Raw genomic sequence first — 24,791 nt, 5'->3', positions numbered from 1 at the left:
TATTTTATGTTCTAAATTGTTTCTGATAGCCTGTTGATACCATGATCCTTTTTTGAGCTGGTTGTCTCTGGTTAACGCTAAGTTTCTAGTTAGGCATTAAATCCTCCAATGTATCTTCCCTAATTCCCCCTTTCTATTCTTACGCTTCTTTAGCACCTTGCGCATATCTCAATCTTTATAGGAATTGGATTATATTATTATTTTCATTGTCTCTTCCTAGACTATGAGTTCCTTTTGAACAGTTAATGTCTTTGTATTCTCGGTGTCTATCATAGGTCTTGGAACATACTTGTTTGTTAAATGAAGAAAGGTTGGAGAATACAGAAAGATGAATGCATATAGAGGGAGAAAATGGGTTTTGTTTTGGACATGTCAGGGTGCCTCTCGGAAATTTGAGGAGGGATGACTACTAGCAGACTGTTGGAAGTAAAGTGTTCAGAACTTAAAAACAAGGTTTGGCTTGGGTATGTGGATATGGCAGTTTTTAGTTTAAATGGTAACGATGGAAGCCTTGAGAATGAAAAAGCTAGTCTAGAGAGAATACCTAGAAGGAGAAGAGGAGAGTATCAAGGCTAGAACCTTGAGAAATACCCACTCACCTTTATGATGTATAAGTAGCTATATCAGGTACTTAATAAAGGTCGGTTGAGAGGAAAGCTGATTCTTGACTATTTGGTGGATAGGAAGTTTATTGGTTACATTAGCAAGAACTAACGACCAGGTGAAAAGTGTTCTCAGGTAGAGTTAAATTTGTAGTTTTGGGGGCAGAATATCGATAAGAGTTCATTCCTGATAGCCTCAGTTTACTCTGTGAAATAGGCAACTGACAAAGGCTGGAGGGAAGGATTCATACATAGATTGAACGTCTACTGTGTTCCAGCACTGGGGTAGAGAACTTACTCTCTGGTTGAGAAGAAAGTTAACAAAATAATAAACATATAATGAGGATACATAAAATTTGTCTTAAAATGAATGGTAAATGGAACAACAGCTGTAGGAGATGGGAAAAAGATTGGCCTAGGGACACATGACAATATTTTGGAGGATTCAGCTAAGGATGAACACTAAATAAATGGTACTACATATAATAAACATGTGGGACTTTTCTCCAGCAGCGTTCAGCAACTAAGTATAAATAGGTAAAGTGGATGGTGATCTTTTTTTTTTTAAGATTTTATTTATTTATTTATTTATTTATTTAGAGCACAAGCGGGGTGGGGGGAGGGACAGAGGGAGAGAGACCATCTCAAGCAGACTCCATCCTCAGTGTGGAGCCTGATGCGGGGCTTCATCTTGTGACCCTGAGATCACAACCTAAGCCAAAATCAAGAGTCAGACACTTAACCGACTGAACCACCCAGGCATCCCATGGTGATCTTGAATTAAGGTTTGGAGATAATAAAATGACAGCGGGATAAGTCGATTTTGGGTGACATGATGCTCTGTAACCTGGATGTGAAAGAATTTTATAGAATGTTAGAGTATTTGGTCCCCTTCACTTTTTTATCTCTATCGGTGGTTCTCAACTGGGAAGGGGGGCGATTTGCCCCGCACGAGACATTTGGCAATATATGGGGACATTTTTGCTCATCACAACTGTGTGTGTGTGTGTGGGGGTGCTACTTAAATCTAGTGGGTAGAGACCAGGGACACTGCTAAATATCCTACAGTGCACAGAACAGCCCCCACCACAGAATATTCTGACTCCAAATGGCAATAGTGCCAACGTTGAGAAACTCTGATCTGTATTAATTCCTTGGTGATCTCATCTAATTCGTGGCTTTAAATACAGTTGATATGCAGATGACTTTCAAATCGGTACTTCCAATTCAGACTTTTTGTTCCCAACTCAGACTTGAATATCCACTCAACATCCCCACTTGGATGTCCAATAGACATCTCAGACTTCTGCCTGCAGCCTTTCCCATCTCGAGGAGTGGTAACTGTTATTCCAATTGCTCAGGCCAAAAACCTTGGTGATTATTTCTTTCACACACTACATCCAGTCCATAAGGAAATCCTATGGGCGTTACCTTCAAAATACATTCAAAATCCAGCTACTTCTTGACATCTCTCTTGCTATCAGCTGGTACAAGTTGCTTTTATCTCTCACCTAGATTACTTCAGTAGCCTCCTCATTGACCTCTTTATTTATAACCTTACAGTTTGTAGTCAACACAGTAACCAGAATATTCCTTTTAAAACATAAATGAGATTATATCACTTCTCTGCTCAAAATTGTCCAGGGGCTCACCATTTTACTCAGAGTAAAACTCAGAGTCCTTATAGTGGCCTCCATGGCTCTCCATACGACCCCTCATTGTCTCTCTAACCTTGTTTCCTACTGCTCTCTCACTTGCATACTAAATTGTAGCCACACTCACTTCCTTGTTCTTCGAACATGTGGACACATCTGCTTTAGGGCCTTGGCCCTGGCTATTCTCTCTGCCTGGAATACTCTTCCTGTAGGTAACTGCGTGGTTAATAATCACCTTTAGGGTTCTGTTCACATGTCACCTTCCATATGAGGCTTGTTCTCATTACCCTATTTAAAGTATTTCTTTTTGGGGCGCCTGGGTGGCTCAGTCAGTTAAGCACCTGCCATCGGCTAGGTCATGATCCCAGAGTCCTGGAATCGAGCCCCATATTGGGCTCCCTGCCGAGCAGGGAGTCTGCTTCTCCCTTTCTCTGTCCTCCCCCCGCCACTCGTGCACTACCCCTCACCTCTCTCTCTCTCTCTTTCTCTCAGATAAGTAAAATCTTAAAAAAAATAAAGTGTTTCTTTTTAAGATTTATTTATTATTATTTTCAAAGATTTTATTAGAGAGAGAGAGAGAGAGCTCCTGCGCATGCATGTGCCAGGGGGTGGGGTGCCCATCACAGGGCTCAGTCTCAGGACCTAAGCTGAAACCAAGAGTTGGTCCCGCTTAACCGACTGCACCATCCAGGCTCCTCACCCTATTTCAAGTTTTGCACAACCCCTCCCTTACATTTTTCTCTGGATTGCCCTTGCTCTGCTTTACTTTCTTTTTTTGCATAGCACTTATCATTTTTTTTTTTTTTTAAGATTTTATTTATTTATTTGACAGAGAGAGACACAGTGAGAGCAGGATCACAAGCAGGGGGAGAGGGAGAGGGAGAAACAGGCTTCCCGCGGAGCAGGGAGCCTGATGCAGGGCTCGATCCCAGGACCCTGGGATCATGACCTGAGCCGAAGGCAGACGCTTAACGACTGAGCCACCCAGGCGCCCCAGCACTTACCATTTTTGACATAGAATATATTTTGCTTATGTTATGGTGTTTCTCATCTTTCTCTTTACTAAGCATGTGAATACCACAAGGGGGGGATTTTTGTCTGTTTTGCTACTTAATGTATATCAGGAGCCTTCAGTAGTGTCTGACATTAGTAGGCACTTCGTAAATATTTGTGAATAAATAAATGAAGCTTAAAGGACTAGAATTTTTGATGAGGTCAAAGAAGTAGTTGATTAAAAGTAAGGAAGTAGAAGTTAAGGATAGGAGTCTGTGGTCAGGAGTAGACTCTGGGAATACAGCCATAAACAAAGCAGTGAAAGAGCTCCTGTCCTTATGGAGCTTGCCTTCTGGCTGGGGAGATGCATAATAAACCATGCAAAATAAATAAAGTCTATATTATGTTTGATGGTTGTAACTGCTAAGGAAAAGGGAGAGTGACATTTTAGATAGGTTGGCCAGGAAGGTCTTGCTGAGAAGATGCCATTGGAGTGAAGATCTGAAGAAAGGGAGAGAAGGAACCATGAGGTTACAAGGGTAAGAATATTGCAAGCGGAGGGGTAATGCAGATAATGCTCACACTTGGCCTCAGAGTCTGTGGGATATGAAAAGAAATAGCCTTTAAGGAGAAGCATATTGTAGGTAGGTAGGCAAGGAGAGGGGTTAAAAGAGCGTTCTTTACTACCATATATATATATATATATATATATATTTTTTTTTTAAGTAAGCTCTCCACCCAACGTTGGGCTTGAACTCAGTACCCCAAGATCAGGAGTTGCATGCTCTACCGACTGAGCCAGCCAGGCGCCCCTACACATTATATCTTTGTGTTTAGGAAGTCATTCAAGAACTGATGATGACATACAAAACATTCTTTAAAAACATTTTTAAAAGCTACTTTATATCATTACCTTTTGTGGACAGCAGAGGGAACCATTTTGCCAATTATCTAAATCTGGAGGTAGCTTGTTTTGAGATAAAACCCTTTCATTTATTTATGAAAAAGGAGCAGTTCCTTTGGTTTTTTAAAAATCAATATATTTGTTTTCTTCCAGAGCTCTGTTAATATATGTTTGTATGGCTATACTGATGTAAGTAACTTTGGTAGAGTTTTCATGAAATTTAGAAGAATTAATAAACAGTATGAAAATCTTAGAGAATAAATTGCATTTTGTCCATAATCATTGTCTGTTTTTTTTTTTACTTGTCAGCTAATAGTGTTATTGATGACATACTGTTACATTTGGGTTATCTTTTTAGATTAGAGTTTGAATCTTAAAATTTTTTTTTAAAGATTTTATTTATTTATTTGAGAAAGAGAGAATGAGAGAGCACTTGAGAGGGGGGAGGGTCAGAGGGAGAAGCAGGCTCCCCGCTGAGCAGGGAGCCTGATGCGGGACTCGATCCCGGGACTCCAGGATCATGACCTGAGCCGAAGGCAGTCGCTTAACCAATTGAGCCACCCAGGCGCCCATGAATCTTAAAATTTTCTTTCCTGCTCATTCCTGTCTTAATTCTATTTTGTAGCAGAAAATGTGTCTTGCCATTTGAATTTAGTTTGCTTTGCTACAGAAAGTCTTATTCTTATTTGGTTATATGATAGTGTAAGGTCCTAGGAACCTTATGTGTGCCTTGAATATTTCCTCCATTCTGTGAATGTGCAGCACAAGTTTATCAACTGCCAAAGTTTTCTTTTGTCAAATCCTCCTCCCTTTTCTCCTGCCATATGTAGTAACAATTAGTTGACCTTTAGCCCCTTCATGAAGTGGCAGTAAGTCTGCTTCTTACCAGCTACTTGTTTATCAAATAACTGTGATCTTTGATCAAGCTAACTTTTGCCCTGCTGACTTTTGGGTGGTTTTTAAGAACCAAATTAAGATTATGTAATTAAAAGGACTTTGAAGACTAATAATTAAGGAACTTTAAGACTTCAAGGGTATAAAGGATATCACTGGAAAAGTAAGGACAGTGAGATGGGTTTAAAGGGGGCATTTTAAAAAAGGAATCAACCCACCAGTATGTTTTTAGATTGTATCTTGGTGAAAGAATTAGTTGAAAGCTTGTTTACTGTTCTTCAGGTGATTACTTGGTTAATTCGTTTTGGTTTTTTTTTTTTAAAAGATCTTGCTGTTGAGTACTCTGCTGGAAATAACAATATGAATAAGATATATCTGCTTTTGAGAATCCCTGAGCCTCAGAGGAGTAAACACATTTCAAGAGTACTTTTGCAGTTGAAGGCAAGAGCACCTCCTTTGAGGGGGTGTAGGAGTGGGCGGGAGTTGGCCGGGGAAGCCTTAAAGAGACCAGGAGAGTTGGGCTTTGAAGTGGATCAGTTGGAGTTGTCCGAGCAGGTGAATGTGGTAGGATGTTCCAAGGAGTTGTCAGCCTACGTTTAAAATCTAGCTCTGATACTTCTGGTATATTCTTAGGCAATTGTGCATCAGTTTTATCATCTATAAAATGGGGATAATAATTGCATTGACTTTATAGAGTTGTGAGAATTAAATATATGGAAAACATTTAGAACAGTGCCTGGCTTATACTAAATGATTGAAGGTTAACTTTTAATGTTGTTATCCTAGGAATCTAAGGGATAGAATTGGCAGGTCTTGGTCTTTGAATGTGAGTGTTGCGGGAAAAGAATGTGTCTAGCGCAGTGGTTGTCAGCCTTGGATGCACATTAGGATCACCTGGGGAATTAAAATGTGCTGATGCCTGGGCCCCACCCCAGACCAGTTAAATCAATATCCTGGGGGTGTGGCCCCAAGTAATTTTGATGTTTAGTTGGGCTGATAACCCCTGGTCTAGGACTATTTCCAGGCTTCTGGCTTGGATGACTGGGCTGATGATGGTGCTATTTACTAGGATAAAAAGCAAATTGAAAGAAAAGGTGTTGCTTTTAACATAGCACTTAGGCTTTCAAGAATCCTGTTAGCATTTGCATGCTTTAGATGTTTATAACTAAAGGATGCTTTTTTAATATTGGTTTCTGGATTGGATATCATAAATGACCCCAGACTATATGACTTTCATGTTCTTGTGTCTGCATTTTATACTTGGAGGTGGTTTCTTTTTTTGTTTTTTTTAGATAATATATGCTGCTGTTCGTTCTCTTTGGACTTACCAGCTTTCAACATACCCTATAATTTATACATTTATTAGGTTTGTTTGATTCCCTCTTTTAAACTTTCTTGTTGATTGCTTCTCTCTTTTTCCCTTACCCGCACCCAACCACTACTACCACCCACCACTAGAAGGTAAGCTCCACCAGAGCCGGGATCTTTGTTATTTTTTGTTCACTAATTAATCCTAAATTTCTGGTACATACCATATAACACCTATTTCTTAGATGAATGAATGAATTACTATCAGTCTGGTTTTATTTCCGTCCAGGTTCTTGGCTCTGCTCCAGAGTAAGTGAGATGTAGAGCAGAGTTTCAGAGAGACTTCTGAGAACTGTTTTCTTCCTGTATTTAATTGATAAACATGGAGTTTAATTTTTGGTTGCTAAAAGTTGTGAGATACAGTTGAACAAATGCTTCTTATTACACCTTAACAAAAAACTTTTTTTTAAAATGTTTTGGTAGGAACCACCAAAGCCACCTCTAAATAATTTTAAAGTGGGAATGAAACTTGAAGCTATAGACAAAAAGAACCCTTATCTGATCTGCCCTGCAACTATTGGAGATGTTAGAGGAGATGAAGTTTATATCACATTTGATGGCTGGAGTGGAGCTTTTGATTACTGGTGCAAGTACGATTGTCGAGATATTTTCCCAGTTGGGTGGTGTCGCCTGACAGGAGATGTATTACAACCACCTGGAACTCATGGTAAGATAATAAGTAACTACATGTTCTTTTATTTTATTAAAGTTAGATCTAACTGCTATTGGCATTGAGGTTAGGACTTCTTGCTCAGCTGGAACAGCAGACAGAACAGGGAGGGCACTGCCTAGGCTAGAGACCTGAAGGTAGAAGACGGCAATGATTAGAATTTTTGAGGGCCAACTCAGCATCATAATCTGAATTGACAGTCCACATTGGAGAATATGGGCAAGCTACAAGTCACACTTGGACCATTGAAGTCTTGTTACTGAAAGCATTTTGGGGTGCTTAGCTATCTTTATAGTTGATATTCAATGTAAAATTATACATAGTATTCCATTGTTTATATCTCAAAGGTAGTTTTTAAATGGTAAGGTGTAACAACTGTTATGTATGTGTTTTGCACAATTTTGGTCAGTTTTTTCAAGTTAATTTGATAGTTTATTTATAGTCTTAAGTAAAATCTACCCATCAGTGAAAATTTTACTTTATTTTTTAAAAAGATTTATTTATTTGAGAGAGAACGTGCGCATGAGTTGGGGAAGGGGCTGAGGGAGAGAATCTCAAGCAGATTCCCCGCTGAGCTCTGAGCCCAACATGGGACTCGATTTCATAACCCTGAGATCATGACCTGAGCTGAAGTCAAGAGTTGGACATTCAACCGACAGCCACCCAGGCGCCCATGTCAGTGAAAATTTTAGACTATGGAAACCATTACAGATTAACATGTTATTATAGTCAGGTGTTTATCAGTTGTAATGCTGTGCTTCCTAAAGTTGAATTCTATGATCATCTAGATATTTTCTTTCAGAAAAAAATCATCAAAATATTGAGGTTCCTTAGGTGTCTTCCAAGAGCTTAGACATGCCTAACCTGGTCTTCTGTGATGGAATAACTGCTGAAATTTAAGTGGGATCTAAGCATAGAACCTAATCATTGGCTTAAGTTAAATATAAACTTATTAGTAGAATCAAATGTAAACATACTTAAAATTTATCCAACTAAAATTTATTTATACCAGAAAAAAAGATGAATGTAGAAAATGTGTAAGTAATGTGTGTAAGATGAGAGCAGTGGCTAGATAAAAGCATACAGCCATATTCTTGTAACTGCTTTCTTTTTTGATTTGGGACTTTAACACATTCCATTATATTACAATACTACATACCGTGATGTCCTTTTTATTAGGGACGTATTTTACCAGTTGCCTGCTGCCATAATTCTAGGAAGTAGATAATAATGGCTGATTTTTGTAAAATTTAATATGCTCCAGATCTATGTGTGTATGATACTAAGGCAGTCTCTGCCCTCAAGGAGTTAGAGGGATAAATGGAAGAATAGACTTAAAAAAAAATATGTATATATACAGAATCAGCAGTGCAAAAATAGAGACGTGTGCTAGATACGAAAGTGGCCCAAAGACATCCAGTTTGTTTAGGCTGGAGGGAAAATCGGTTGGGTAAAGGAATGCTTAACAGAAAGACACATGATGTATTAAGAGAGAAGGAGTTTGCCAGGCAGAATAGAGATAAAGGTAGGGTGGACACTTCACAAAGGTATAAAATCGCACAGTTTACCCTGAAAACGAGGTAGTTCAGTTTGGAACATGATGACTTTGGAATGCATGACCAAGAATGCTGTTGTTTTATACTATCTGGTATCCCTTTTTTTCTTAGTAACACAATTCAGCTGCCTACCATGAAGGCTATATTTACAGCCTCCCTTAGCAGTTATATATGGCCATGAGACTAAGTCCTGGTCAACGGGATAAAAGTAGAGCTAGTATGTTCTACTTATAGGAAGTATATTAGAGATGAATGTACCCTTCTGTCTTCCTTCTTCCTGCTTCTGTCCTGATGCTAGTTATGTGCTTGTTTTGGGTGGAGTTCCATCTTGAACAATGAAATGGGGACCATATTCTAGGTATAGTGGAGTGAAAAGCAGAAATAAGCCAAAATCCCTGAGAATTTTGTGGAGCAGAATTTTCATACTGGCCTGTTCCAGACTGTTATTTGAGAGAAATAAACTTCTATGTTATATAAACCATTATTCTTTTAGGTTTTTCTCTTACTGTTAGCTGAATTTAATCCTAACTAATTCAGGGTAACTTTAAGATACCAGGTGAACATGTCCATTGGATAGCTGCACATGCAGGTATGGAGCCCAAAAGAGATAGGTCTTAGTTGACAAAGCCGGTTTGAGAGCCATCATGCTCATTCAAATAAATATTCTGTGTGTCAGGTAGGATTATAGGTGCTGTCTGGGGGAGGGGTGGATGGTAGGCAGCTTACACATCCAATTGATAGCAGTAAGTGGGGGAAGTTTTGGGTGTGGCTTTAATTTTGCATGTGTAACAGGTAGAAGTAGAAAAGGACCAAGGACAGAACCTTGTGGGTGAATATTTAAAACAATTCTCACACTTGAATCATCTGGGGGGGAGGGGGGACTTTTTCAAAAGCTGATACCCTGGAACTCATACCCAGGGGTTCTGAATCAGTAGATCTGGAGTGGGGCTCTGGTGTTTCCATTGCACATGGTTTGAGGCCCAGACTTTGAGAAACACAAAAATAAGGGATGAGTAGAAGATAGAAATCAAGAGAAAAAGTGTACGTAAATGTAGGAGAGTTACTAGGTTGGTTTCCCTAACAACAGGAGATGAAAGATAGGACAGCATAAACGTTGAGAGGAGAGCTCATTAGTGGTCTTAAGTAAAAGCATGGTTACTAGACTACTTTGAAAAGCCAGATTTAGAGAGCTGAATAAATAGATGCAGAGCATTTTTTTAAAAATGTGGTTTCATGGATACTTTCTGAGATCCACCTCCTCTGTCCTTTACCCCACTAGACATTTCACAAGTTAAAGTGAAATTTAGAAACCTTACTTCAATTTATATCCCTTTAGCCTCCATCATTCATAATATTTTCTTAAATATTTACATTCATTGAGAATGAATTAGTGTTAAAATTTTTGTTCAACTGTTAAACATAATTAGAAAATTCAGAAGTATTTACCCACATTTTGCCATTTCAGTTCTTTCTTCCTGATTTTCAGATTCCTTTTATCATCATTTCCTCTCTGTTTTAGAGAACTTCTTTTAGTCATTCTTTTAGGGTAGGTCATCTGGCAACAAATTCTTAGTTTTCCATCATCCAAGAATGTTTTTATTTTCCCTTCATTCTTGAAGGATAGTTGCTGGATATAGAATTCAGTGTTGACAGTTCTTTTCTTTAAGCACTTGTAAAATGTAGTGTAACTTCCTTCTGGCTTCCAGGGTTTCTTTTGAGAAGTTTGGTGTTACTCAAATTGTTTTTCCCCTGTAGGTTCCATTATGATTATAAGTTTGTTTTTGCTTGTAGTTCTTCTAGTGTTTACTTTATGCTTTATCTGTTTTGTGGGTACGTTATCAGGTGTGTACAAATTTTGAACTACTATAGTGTCCTGGTTGGTTGAACCTTCTGTAGTAACCCTCTTTATGGTGACTTTTTTTTTTAACCTTAAAATCTGCTTTATTTTATATTTGCTATTAGCTATATATAGCTATACCAGCTTTTGTTTGGTTGGTGTTCTTGGCCTCTCTGTTTCTAATGTTCAACATTTACCTAGTCTTGTCTAAAAAGTTGAATTTCTTGTAAATAGTAGGATTTTGATTTTTTGGCTAGTCAGCCAGTCTGTCTTTTAACTGGAGCTTTTAAAATCTATTTATATTTATTGTGATTACAGACATACTTGGTTTTCAGTATGCCACCTTATTTTGAGCTTTTTATTTGTCCTGCCTTTTCTGTTTTATTTTCCTTTCTTGTCCTTTTGGGGTTATTTTTTCTTATTCCATTTTCCCCCTCTTCTTGGTTGGAAGGTATACATTATATTTTCTGTTCTTTTAGTACTCTAAAAATTTTAACATGCTTTCTTGACTTAATGGAAGTCTGAAATTGATCAATATCTTTATTCTGTACTAAGACAATAAAGGGAACTTAGAACACTCTGCCCATTTATCCCCTTCACATTCATGTTGTTACTGTTGTATATTTTATTTTATTTTATTTTATTTTATTTTATTTTATTTTATTTTATTTTATTTTATTTATTTTGAGGTGTGGGAGGGGCAGAGGGAGAGAGAGAATCTTAAGCAGGCTCCATGCCCAACATGGAGCCCGATGCGGGCCTGAATCTTAGAACCCTGAGATCATGGGGGGCACCTGGGTGGCTCAGTCGTTAAGCGTCTGCCTTCGGCTCAGGTCATGATCTCAGGGTCCTGGGATCGAGCCCCGCGTCGGGCTCCTTGCTCCACGGGAAGCCTGCTTCTCCCTCTCCCACTCCCCATGACTGTGTTCCCTCTCTCGCTCTGTCTCTCTCTGTCGAATAAAAAAAAAAAAAAAAAAAAATCTTAAAAGAACCCTGAGATCATGACCTGAGCCAAAATCAAGAGTTGGACACCCAACCAACTGAGCCACCTGGGCACTCCACTGTTGTATATTTTAATTAGTTATATCTTTTAGGAATCCTCCTAGCTATTATTATTGTTCATATAGTCAGTATTTGTTGAGATTCACCAACATATTCAACGTGTTTATTCCTTCTTAGCATCTCAAACCTTTCATCTGGGATTAATTCTCTTCTGTCTGAGATAGATCCTTCAGATTTTTCTTTAGTGAGGGGGTCTGCTAGTGGCATGCCCTCTCAGTTTACATTCATCTGAATATGTCATTATTTCAACTCCTCCCTTGAAAGACATTTTCTCTGGGTGTAGAATTCTAGATTGACAGGCATTTTCTTTCAGTACATTGAAGATATCATTCTTTTACCTTTTGGTTTCCATTGCTATTGAGAATTCAACTGTCAATCTAATTATTTTTCCTCTGATCTGTCATTTTTTTCTCTAGCTACTTTAATGTTTTCTCTAGCTACTTTAATATTTTTTTCTCTAGCTACTTTAATATTTTTTCTCTAGCTACTTTAATATTTCATATTGGTGTTCTGCAGTTTTACTCTGATACTTCTAGGTGTGGATTTTGTTGAATCTTGATATCTTGGCAGAACCACATATATACAAATGATGATTTGTTTTTTTTAAGTGTGAAAAACTTTAAATGTTTTATATTACATTTTAACTGTTTTATCATCAATAAGGATTTCAAATGGCACAAATGATTTGACATTATAAAGCACTTCTCATGACTGCTTTATGAATACAAATAATCCAAACCATGTGAAAGTAGAATTTGGAAGCTTTAGAGTAGAAACAAAGATGTGCCCCCTGTTGCCACATTCTGTTTTGTAAAGATTCACAGAAGTCCCCAGAAGAATCTTAGGATTCTCGGAAAAGTATGGTTAAAGATTGTTAGTTGATACTCACCCAAAGATATTTCATAAATGATTCATTTTTACTTTTTTCCAAGCATTGCTTATTCATTACATGGATTAATAGGGTTATTGCTGTACTTATTATACAAGGTGAAATACTCTTTGAGTAGAGAAAACATTTACTTTAGCCAATAATCATTCATTAAATGACAGCTATAATATAAAAATATCATTTCTTAGATGTAATGTGATATATTCTAAAATCATAATACTTTAAAATTATTTTTCATTATTTTAATATAACAGTTTTCTCTAATAGAAAAAAGTAATAAATGCTCAAAGCAAAAAATTCAGGAAAGCATGCAGAGATAACCATGACAAATAGTTTGATCTGTCCTTGGCTTTGTACTGCTTTTTCTTCTTTTTGTCTTATACATATAGCTTTAGAACACACATGGCCAAATCAAGAGAAATGTTGAAATAAGTTGTGGCATAGTTATTCTTTAGAATAATATAGAACGATTTAGAAGAATGAGAGGATTCCTGTTTACTAAGAAAGCTTTCCAAGATGTGTTAAGTGAAAAAAGCAACCCCTCAAAATGCATACAGTATAATACTATTAAGTCAAAACAAATAATGTATTTCTATGTGTAACTATAGATGTATGTATATTCATACATAGAAAAGATCTGAAAGGCTATATATCAAATCTTTAGTAGTAATTATATCTGGGAAGGGGTGTTGAGTGGTAAAGGGAACTTTTGCTTTTATCTGTGGCTTTTTAAAAACATTTTTAATTAATTTTTTTAAGATTTTATTATTTATTTGCCAGAGAGAGAGAACGAAAGAGAGAAAGCAAGCACAAGCAGGGGAAACGGCAGGCAGAGGGAGAAACAGGCTCCTCGCTGAGCAAGGAGCCTGTTATGGGACTTGATCCCAGGACCCTGGGATTATGACCCGAGCCGAAGGCAGACGCTTGACGACTGAGCCACCCAGGTGTCCCTGTGGCTTTTTTTTTTCTTTTAAACAAGAACATGCTGTAGGTTACATTTGTACTTTAAAATAATTAATTTTATTTTGAAAGGGATTATTCTGCATATTCTGGTTTCTTACCTACTTTTTCATAATACATTGTGATTGTGTTCCCATGTAAAATATATCCCTACAAAATTATATTTCTGTGTTGTATTACATTACATGGCTGTACCATAATTTAGCCACACTTCTATTTTGTTTGACATAGATGATATGATGAATATATCTTTGCATATCTCTAATTATTTCCATAGACTAAGTTTGCTGGGTTAGGGGATATGTTTCTAAGGCTGACAAACTGTCTTTCAGAAAGTAATACCCATTTCCATTCCCCTCAGAGGAGAGTGAAAGTGGTTTTTTCCTTCTCTGGTCAACTTTGGGCATTATCTTATTATTTCTGTTAATTAAAAAAATGTTTTTAAGGGACGCCTGGGTGGCTCAGTTGGTTAAGCGTCTGCCTTTGGCTCAGGTCATGATCCCAGGGTCCTGGGTTCAAGTCCACATTGGGCTCCTTGCTCTGCGGGGAGCCTGCTTCTCCCTCTGCCTGCTGCGCCCCTGGCTCGTGCACACGCGCTTTCTCTCTGACAAATAAATGAAATCTTTAAAAAAAGTTTTTAAAATTTTCATTTCTTAGATTATTAGTGAGGTTGGATTTTTTTTTCCATATACCATGGCTATTAATATCCCTTTATAATTTTCCTGCTAATTCCCTTTTCCTGCTTTTTTCTTATTGTTACCTTTTGTGTTGATTTGTTTTGAGTGCTTCATTTATTACACATAGCAATAAATGTCAAAAAAGTAAAAAAAAAAGTAAAAACTTAGTCATTTGCTTTTTTTCAAATTCCACTATAGTTAATATAAAGTGTTACATTGGTTTCAGGTGTATAATATAGTGATCCAACAATTCCATACATTATTTAATGCTTATCATGAGAAGTGTACTCTTTTGTTAAAATTATTTTTTTATTTTAAAGATTTTATTTGAGAGAGAAACAGAGCATGAGCGCGGAGGGGCAGAGGGAGAGGGATAAGCAGACTTCCCACTGAGTGAGGAGCCTGATGCAGGACTTGATCCCAGGACCCTGAGGTCACGATCTGAGCCAAAGTCAGATGCTTAATTGACTGAGCCACCCAGGCGCCCACATTATAAGTGTACTCTTAATCCCCTTCACCTATTTCACCCATTCCCTCTGGTAATCATCAGTTTGTTCTTTATAGTTAAGAGTCTGTTTCTTGGTTTGTCTCTCTTTCCTTTGCTCATTTGTTTTATTCCTTAAATCCACATATGAGTGAATCATATGGTATTTGTCTTTCTCTGACTTATTTCACTTAGCATTTTACTCTCTAGCTCCATCCATGTTGTTGTAAATGGCAAGATTTCGTTCTTTTTTTTATGGCTGAATAATATTCCTGTGTGTGTGTATACACCACATCTTTATCCATTTATCTGTTAGTGGATACTTGGTTTGCTTCCATAATCTGGTTATTACAAATAATGCTGCAATAAACATAAGGTGCATGTATCCTTTTGAGTTAGTGTGTTTGTATTTTTGGGGCAAGTACTCAGTAGTGCGGTTACTAGATCATAGAGTAGTTCTATTTTTAACTTTTTGAGGAACCTCCATACTGTCTTCCAGAGTGGCTACACCAGTTTGCATTTCCACCAACAGTGCACAACGGTTTCTTTTTCTCCACATCCTTACCAACTCTTCTTGTCTCTTGTGTTTTTGATTTTAGCCATTCTGACAGGTGTGTGGTGATATCTCATTGTGGTTTTGATTTGCATTTCCCTGATAATAAGTGGTATTGAGCATCTTTTCATGTGTGTGTTGGCCATCTGCATGTCTTCTTTGGAGAAATGCCTGTTCATATCTTCTGCCCATTTTTTAATTGGATTATTTGTTTTTTGGGGTGTTGAGTTGTATCAGTTCTTTATATATTTTGGATACTAACCCTATATTGAATATGTCATTTGCAAATACCTTCTTCCATTCTGTAGGTTGTCTTTTAGTTTTGTTGATTGTTTCCTTTGTTGTGTAGAAGCTTTTTATTTTGATGTAGTCCCAATAGTTTTTTTTTTTTTTTTTTTAAGATTTTATTTATTTATTCATGAGAGACAGAGAGAGAGGCAGAGGGAGAAGCAAGCTCCCAAGGAGCAGGGAGCCCGATGTGGGACTCGATCCCAGGACTCTGGGATCATGACCTGAGCCGAAGGCAGACGCCCAACCATCTGAGCCACCCAGGCGCCCCCCAATAGTTTTTTTTTGCTTTTATTTCCCTTGCCTCATGAGACATATCTAGAAAGATGTTGCTAAAGAAATTACTGCCTGTGCGCCCCTCTGGGATTTTTATGGTTTCGGGTCTCACCTTTAGGTCTTTAATCCATTTTGGGTTTATTTTTGTGTATGGTGTGTGGTGTCATAAAAGTAAAAACTTTTTTCTCAGTCATTTGCTTTCTAATGTTATTTATGGTCTTTAAAAATGTGCAGAAATATTAATTTTATTGACTTGAATATTAAATAATTTAAGGGTCTAAAGTAAGGGTCTTAGCTAAATAATTTTAAAAGGCACACAAATAATGGAATTTCATAAATTTTTAAAAATCTGTATTGTTTTTGTTCAACTTTTGAATATTTCTTAAACACACTGGAAATGTTTGGTTTTCGACCTTTATATAACTGCTTTTCCAACATTTTTTTAAGATATAACACTTAAAGCTTTTTAAAATACCTAATGACTAAAGATAATTAACTTTCATAGTTTCTTAAAGAAATGTAATGAGGCATCCATGAATGCCACTTGATTTGACTTTACATTAAAAAAACTACTTATTTAAGCTTTACTGGCTTTTTTTTTTTCAAGAATAGTAGTAAAGTTTAATATACTTTAAAACTTAGACTAACAAATTTTTTTTTCTCCCTGTGTTAACACTTCTATAATCAGAAACAGCCAAGTTCTTTTCATGCTTATCATTGGTAGAAAAATCCACTGGGAAACGTACCTTGGGTAGAAAATTCAGCAAGCTTTGTGGCTTTTTTTTCCTCTTGTTTATTTAGGTTTTCCTTTCTTGGCCCTTGTTATGACCCTACAATCTTTCAAAGCCCTTCACCTCTGGTTGGTGCTGTCACTGCTCATCAGATTTATTCTGGAGACCTGTACAGGGTATCTGGTGAGAAAGAGGAAAGAAGTATGTGTGCTACTATGTCCTTGACAACTTAAAGAAGGCTGAGTCAAGTAAACTAAAACAAGGCCCATTGTAGATTTTTCCTTCTTGACGAATTGATCTGATCTTGCTGTTTTTTGTTTCAACTTGTTCCCCACCTCCTTTGTATTTTATATCTTGGTTCTCTCTGAAAAAAATAATAGAAATTTAAGAATGTTCTGTAAGCTATTGATTTATTCTCACATTGCCCTTCTTTTGTCTCTGGCACATATAGTTATAGGATTTATAGCCAGTCATCTCATTAAAGTCCACATATTTAATACATGAAAGAGCAAGACCTGAAATCCAGCAACTTAGAATCAGAACTGAAACTACCAGTATTTTAAAGGCAATGTGTGATTTTTTTAATTTAATATTTAAATTTTTCCTTTATTTGGGAAAGCTTCTAAACAAATAGGTTACTATTTTATTTATAAACACAGTAAATGTAGGTGTCTAGTCTTGAGAAATTGGAAATACTCAGAAGCAGAGGATTCTTTCTTTTTTTTTTTTTTTAAGATTTTATTTATTTATTTGAGAGAGCGCGTGGGTGGGGGGTGCAGAGGGAGAGAGAGAAGCCGGCTCCCTGTGGGCTCCCTGTGGGGCTCTATCCCAGGACCCTGAGATCATGACCTGATCCAAAGGCAGCCGATTAACCGACTGAGCCACCCAGGCGTTCCCAGAAGCAGAGGATTCTTATAAAAATTTGCCCTAATATTAACTTTTTTCTCATACTGTGGGAAATTCAAAGTTGTTTTTTTAAAAATATAAATTGCCACGTTGTAAACCATTCTACCTGGCTTTAGAGGCACTTAAATACTTTTAAAGTTAACTATGAATATTAAACTTTGAACTTACATAATTTCTAAAACATTAGTGAATTAGTTTTATTTAACTTAGCTTCAGATTTATGCATTATTGATTATAAATTAATGACCTACACTGGTGTGAAGTGTCATCTTATAGCCTAATTTTTTAAGCAGTTGTGACCATACAGACCAGGAAGGAGGGCAGCAAACTTCCAGATGCTTTGAGTGTAAAGTTGCAGGATCCCAAGGGTTTAGAGGAATTCCTCTGGTCCAGAGGGAACTGTGGAGGAGGGGAAAACCTAGAATCAGGAAGCATTCCTCTCTAGTGGTACTATAGCCTATCAGTGACTATCTTAACTCATTTCTTGATAAAATCCTTTAACTATTGGGTTTCCTGCCCCCCCCCCAACTCTCACAGAAAAAGCTTTAATTTCTAGGAGGAACTCAGTGGTAACATGGCATTTCACAACTTTGTAAAACACTTTTGATGATATTTGATAGAACTGGCATATTAGATTTTCTTTGTTGGTAATTCAGACATAAATTGTATGAATAGGAACTTTCTTAAGATTAAAGTAAAATGTGTTGAACAGATTTTAAATGTGATTATCTTGGGCACTGTTAGCTGCTGCTTTGAATGCTGGTTTATTTTGTGGGGGGGGGTGTGTGTACGTGGTGTGTACATGGTGTGTATATATATGGTTTAGGGATTTTTTGATTAAAATTTTAGGAGTGTAAGAAAATAGGAGTGTGGGTTTTAAAATCTAAACTTTTGATCGTTTTAAAAAAATATAACTAGTCATTTTATATGGTGATCTTATTTTGTAAAGCCCTTCCCATGTAGCATTTTCCTATTGAACTGTTTCAAAGTTAGTCTTTTGAGAAGCATTTCAAAGCTTCCATTGAGCAAACAAGTGCTCTCTTCCCCACCCCCACCTCATTCTCATTTTTTTTTTTAAGAAACAAGAAATTATGGCTGCTTTTGCTTTTTGTGCAGATGTGCATAGAGTTGTATGTGGTAGATTCTGTAACTTGGGCTTCACCTTTCTCTAAGTTTTAAAATTAAGATTTTATAGTTTTTAGGACGTATCTTTACCAATTTTTTCCTCTTTTATAGGACTGTGTATGTTTAGTAAAAACCACATAAAGCAGCATTTTTCCTTTATGTTATAGTGGGTCAAAAGAAACAGAGATACATATAATTAAGGCTGTAAAAAGTTCAAGGTGTGTCAGTCCCACCAGAAAGCTTCTGAATGAACACTTAAGCATTTGTTTAGATTTTTGCCCTTAGTGTAGCTTATGGTAAAATACAGACTAGTATACTTAGTTTATTTAGTATTCTTCTTGTTTGGTATAAAGGAAATAGAAATGCTATCACCCAAATTATTCACTCAAAAGCCATGAAATTTAAAACAGCTGATATTTTCTTTTTCGTACTAACAGCTTGGAACAAATGTTTTGCTTGTGCAAATGAGACGGCTATTGTGATGCAAAGAAGTATCTTGGGAAAAAAAACCCCAACAAATGTCCTTTCTCTGTCTTGAGTATTTCAGCTAAATACTGCAATAATTGCAAGCAGAGCCTGGAGCGTCTTTCTTGTTTCTATTCTGTGATATATTTTAACAAGTTCTTTTGAGACTTTTGAAATGTCTTGGTTTTAGGACATGTGGTCCAACGGGGATAACTTTGTCTATAGATGCAATGGGTTAGCAGTTAGATTTTGCATGTCTTCTTATTTCTTTCCAGATTCTCTGACCCAGGGTAACCTTTGGTTCTTCTCTGAAGGCAGGACTGAAGGAAGTTTGAGTAGGTGACTGATGGTCACTGTCCATACAGCCCATAGACAATATGTGAATTACTTTAACAGTCTTCTTAGTCCCTCCTCCTATGCCTCCTCCCCTTAAACCAACAAATGCAAATAGCTTCATCCCCATTTGCTAGAAATCCAGGCTTGCTCTGGCAACATGGGCTTTGTTGTTAACTCGCTTTCTCCAGAAAGGCACTTTTATTTCTGGTAAAGGAGAAAGGCTATCAAGTGGAACCTAAGTCACCTTAATGGTAAATCTAGCAACAACTTGTTTCTCTGGAATATTTCTAAAGGTAGGAATTACCCCAAAAGTTTCTTTATATTGTAGTTGAAGTATGGTTAAAGAAATTCCCTGTCTGCTTTGTTAGCTTTTGTATACTAAATATCCCAATCATTTCTGTTATCTCAAAAAAATTCTTTTTTGTTCTAAATATTAACTATTGAAATTGTTGGTACTATTATTTGATCAGTCATTTCTAAAAACTGTTATATGGTACAAGAGAAAAATTAGTCTTTAGTTATTTCTAGCATAAAAATGGTTTAAAATAAAAAGAGACAACCCTATTGTAAGTCAAAATTGACGATTTAAATCTCCAGTTTGTGATGAAGAACATTGTCAAATATTTTTCTATAGCCTTGAGGAATATGACACGATTTTTCATTAGTGTTATATGAGACTTATTAGAAGTATTTTTATGATACAGAAATGCAGATAACATTTTACTAATTAAATACTGTGTCAATACATTTAATATGTTTTGTGGCAATTATAGCAGTGACTGCTATGATTTTTTTTTAACAGCATAATGGAAATCACTCTAGAGAAGTCATTTGGTAAGAAAAAAGATGCTATGATTTAAAAATTGAGTGGCTTTTAAAAGCTCAGAATTGTTAGAGGAGTTATGAATTGGCCTAAAACAGCTGAAGTTACTTCTTTTCATGTGAACTTTCTTCTGAAAATATTACAGGTTTTGGAAATTGTCATCTTCTTTAATGTCATTGTAACCAAAATCTTGGTTTCTTTTGAAGTGAGCAGATAGATAGGAGTAGCAATTGTGAAATATAATGGTCTTCATGGGAAGCACCCCCCATGAAGCTGAAGGGAGCAGTTTACAAAGCATCTGTGATCAGCAAGTATTGTTAAAAGAACACTCTTAAAACCCTTCTAAATTTTAATTGTGATTTCTAGCTGCTTCTTGCCTTTTTTTTTGATTTCCTTTCTAGACTGAATACTTATATAATTATATAACAGGTTAGGAAAAACCTTATAAATTCCACTAGATTTTATTTTAATTTAGCATGTATGCCAAGAAAAAAGGCAGTGTCATTTAGGTATGGAGATAAGTAGCTTTTTGTATTTTGTTTAAGTTAGTGAGCTATCCTTTAACCTTTTAATTGCATTTGGGATATTTTTCCCAGTAGCATTTTTATAAGTTTTCAGTAACCTTAAGATCGAATACTCTATGCAGGTTAAGATATATTTTATAAGGTGTATGAAGAGTTTCTTCTCTCTTTTTGAATCTGTTTATCTTAGATCTCCAAGCCCTGTAGTGAAATGGGGGAGATGAGAGCACATCAAAGCTACAAAAGCTTTTCAGTATATTGGTTTTGGTTTAGTTATCCAGATGTAATTTTTAAAACCTCCTAGAAAAGACATAGCAGCATTTCCCAAATGGGGATGCTCTGTCAGACCCCCAAAGCAAGCTCTTCTAAATGAGATCTCTACTTTTGTGAGTAAATGGTTTATTTATTTTTTATATGTGGGAATTACCTCTTATTATATGTTTAAAGCATTTTTAATATTGTAAAACTGTGGCTCTTGGTTTTGAGAGGGAAACCTACTTGGGTCATCAACGAAACTCAGGAAGGACAATGGAGGAGCCAAGGCAACAGGGCTGGACTTGTTCACACTATTGGACGCCAACCATGCCAACCAAACCATCTCTTTTTAGTAAATGAGCAAGGAACTGGGCAGAACATTCAAGTTAGAATAGGTCCAACAAGGGTTAAAATACGAAGACAGGTGCCATTTCCATAAAAACTGGGGACAGCTACCACTAAAAATTGGAGACCTTGTTTTCTGTTGTAACTTTTCCAGTGTTTGCCATCCTTTTTCCGTGTCATGATTAGTTGTGAAACAAACTTTTAAAATGAAATGGTGGGGCGGGTCTCAAAAAGAACTCTTATACTTGTTTTGGGCACGGTAGGAAAAGTGAGAAAAATGAAAAAGTATCTTAGAGGTCTTTAAGTAATGATAAAAGGAAGAGTGATAAGCAAATACCTGTGGGAGGTGTCTGACCAAGACCAAGAGTACCCCTGCTACTATGAATGAAAGTACAGACCACGTGTCTCTGCTGGTCAACTGCCTGGGCAATAGAGATGCTTTTACAATTACATTCTGCTGAGTCAGCCTGTGCTACTGAGGGTATCTACTCTTTAATTCTGAAACTGCTGGAGACAGGTGCAGATTCTAAAGATCACTGCCAGTATGCAGTGAGCCTGCATGGGTGTCTCTACTGTTACTTTTAGTGGATTCCTGTATGCCTCTACAAGTTGTATGGCTTTTTATCAAAATAAAATATTATAATGCTTATGTTGAATAATTATTTTCTTTAGGGATATGACTTGTTCTGTTATGCAAAAAAGTGGCTAGGTTTATCTTTGTTGGGGCATTTTATATTTTTAATGACAAAATTGGTACTGTAGAACATTCAGAAAACAAAGATAAGTGATCAGAGTAAAATCTAAAAATTGCTTGTATTCTTGCCATCTGCTAATATTTCGGTATATAAACCTCAGAATATTTTAATTAAAAAATCAGAAATGTTAATTAATTGCCAGTAGTCATTGAGACCAGCTGAGGATGTCTTCAGAAGCATATGTTGTATTCTGTTCTGTGTATACAGAATTGTATTGGTTTGGTCCTATCTACTTAAGTATTCTTACTCTGTTATTCTAGTAAATAATAGACATAAAATGTGTTCAGATTATAAATGTTTGATTTTGAGAAAATTCCCAAGAAAATTTAGAGTAAAGAAGGTACTCCTCCAATATTTGATGCAATTTTTTTTTCTTAAGGGTTTATTTAGCCAAGAGAATTGAAAAAAAGGAAAGCCCCTAAACATTGGATTATCAAGGGCATGTTGATAATTTGTTTTTAGTAGTACTTTAGATATTTTTATTTGTGGTTTATACATAAGCTCCCTCAAATATGAACCTGAAGAAATGTTTACCCAACTATTTAAATCTGCATTTTGTTTTGCTAAGTTTATAGAAGAAAATATTTTAATTGAAAGACATGTCCTTTCATTATTTCCCCTCACTAATTAAAAATAGTATTCAGTTTCAGCAAAGAGCATGGGCTTTTGGGTGAGACAGTCCTGAATTTGAATCTCATTTCTTTATTTTTAATTTTTTTTATTTTTTTAAGATTTTATTTATTTAGGGTGCCTGGGTGACTCAGTTGGTTAAGTGTCTGCCTTCGGCTCAGGTCATGATCTCGGGGTCCTGGGATCAAGTCCCACATCGGGCTCCCTGCTCAGCTCTATCTCTGCCTCTCCCCCTGCTTGTGCGTTTTCTCTCTCTCTCTCTCTCTCTCTCTCAGATAAATAAATAAAATCTTTTTTTTAAAGATGTTACTTATCGCACTGAGCCTCTATTTCTTTATATGTAAAATGGAGATAATATTTGCTTTACAAAATTACAAACACAAATTTTAATAATATATGCAAAGTCTCTGGCCCATTTGAAGTATACACATTTCCTTTTCCCCTCCAGTGTTGTTTTTTCAAATGAGGGGAAATTCACATAACATAAAATTAACCATTTTAAAATGCACAATTTAGGGTCACTTAGTACATGCATAATGTTGTGCAGCTACTACCTTTATCTAATTTCAAAACATTTTCATCACCCTAAAAGGAAACCCTGTACCCACTGAGTAGTTGCTTCCCCTTCTCTCTTCCCTGTTGCCCCTGGTAACCACTAACCTGTATTTTGTTTTATAGATTTACCTATTCTAGATATTTCATGTAAATTGAATCATACAGTATGTGATTTTGTGTCTGGCTTCTTTCACTTAGTATAATGTTTTCAAGATTCATTCATGCCATTTCAGGTATCAATACTTCATTCTCTTTTATGGATGAAAAATATTTCCATTGTATGCATGTATAACACATTTGTTTATCCATTTATTCATTGATGTACATTTGGGCTGTTTTCACCCTTTGGCTTCTGTGAATAATACTGCTGTGAACATCCCTGTACATGTACTTGTTAGAGTCCCTGTTTTCATTTATTTGGGGTGTATACCTAGGAATGGAATTGCTGGTTCATATGTTAATTCTATGTTTAACTTTTTCTGGTACTGCCAAACTGTTTCCCAGCAGCTGCATCAGTTTACATTCCCACCAGCAATGTATGGGGGTTACAATTTTTCCATATCTCTGTCAGCACTTACTATTTTCCTTTTTAATAGGCATCTTAGTGGGTGTAAAGTGGTACCAAATTGTGATTTTTTTTGAAGATTTATTTATTTATTTGAGAGAGAGTGAGAGCGAGAGAGAGCCTGAGGTGGCAGAGGGAGGGGCAGAGGGAGAGGGAGAAGTAGACTCCCTGCTGAGCAGGGAGCCCGATGCAGGGCTTGATCCCAGGACCTTGGGATCATGACCTGAGCCGAAGGCAGATACTTAACTGACTGAGCCACCCACGTGCCCCCAAATTGTGATTTTGATTTGAAATCCTTCATTTATTTATTTTTTTATTATTATTATGTTAATCACCATACATTACATCATTAGTTTTTGATGTAGTGTTCCGTGATTCATTGTTTGTGTATAACACCCAGTGCTCCATTCAGTACTTGCCCTCTTTAATACCCATCACCAGGCTAACCCATCCCCCCACCCGCCTCCCCTCTAGAACCCTCAGTTTGTTTCTCAGAGTCCGTAGTCTCTCATGGTTCATAGAGTGTATCCTAGAAGTTGATTTTTAAGTTGATTAGTATTTGAAGCCTTTTTTTATACCATATACCATGTTATATTAGTTTCAGGTGTACAATATAGTGATTCAACAATTCTGTTCATTACTCAGTGCTCACCACCATAAGTGAACTCTTATTCCCCTTCACCTATTTCACCCATCCCCCCACCCATCTCCTCTCTGGTAACCATCAATTTGTTCTCTATAGTTAAGAGTCTGTTTTTTGGTTTGTCTCTTTTTTGTTTGTTTTGTTTCTTAAGTTCCACATGTGTGAAATCATATGGTATTTGTCTTTCTCTTACTGACTTATTTCACTTAGCCTTATACTCTCTAGATCCATCCATGTTGTTGCAGATGGCAAGATCTCTTTCTTTTTTATGGCTGAGTAATATTCCATTGTGTGTGTGTGTGTGTGTGTGTGGGTGGGTGGGTGGGTGGGTGTGTGTATCACATCATCTTTATCCATTCATCTATCAGTAGACACTTGAGTTGGTTCTATAATTTGGCTATTGTAAATAATGCTGCAGTAAACATAAGGGTGCATATATTTTTTTGAATTAGTGTTTTTGTATTTTTT

At 36.5% G+C, this 24,791-nt stretch overlaps 1 protein-coding gene across 4 annotated transcripts in view; it reads left to right on the top strand.

Annotated features, from left to right (window-relative positions):
- The window catches only part of SCML2 (Scm polycomb group protein like 2), a 95,338-nt gene that overhangs the window by 37,893 nt on the left and 32,654 nt on the right, over positions 1-24,791 (top strand). For all 4 annotated transcript variants that reach the window (XM_035000300.1, XM_035000305.1, XM_035000291.1 and 1 more), the window contains exon 7: positions 6,840-7,083. In XM_035000300.1, the coding sequence (XP_034856191.1) occupies positions 6,840-7,083 (244 nt within the window). The remainder of the gene's footprint in view (positions 1-6,839; positions 7,084-24,791) is intronic.

Source organism: Mirounga leonina, unplaced genomic scaffold, assembly GCF_011800145.1.
Source record: "Mirounga leonina isolate KUSES-001 unplaced genomic scaffold, KU_Mleo_1.0 Mir_101595, whole genome shotgun sequence".
NCBI lineage: Eukaryota > Metazoa > Chordata > Mammalia > Carnivora > Phocidae > Mirounga > Mirounga leonina.
The sequence above is the reverse complement of the archived record's forward strand: the minus strand, read 5'-3'. Positions and strand labels throughout refer to the sequence as shown.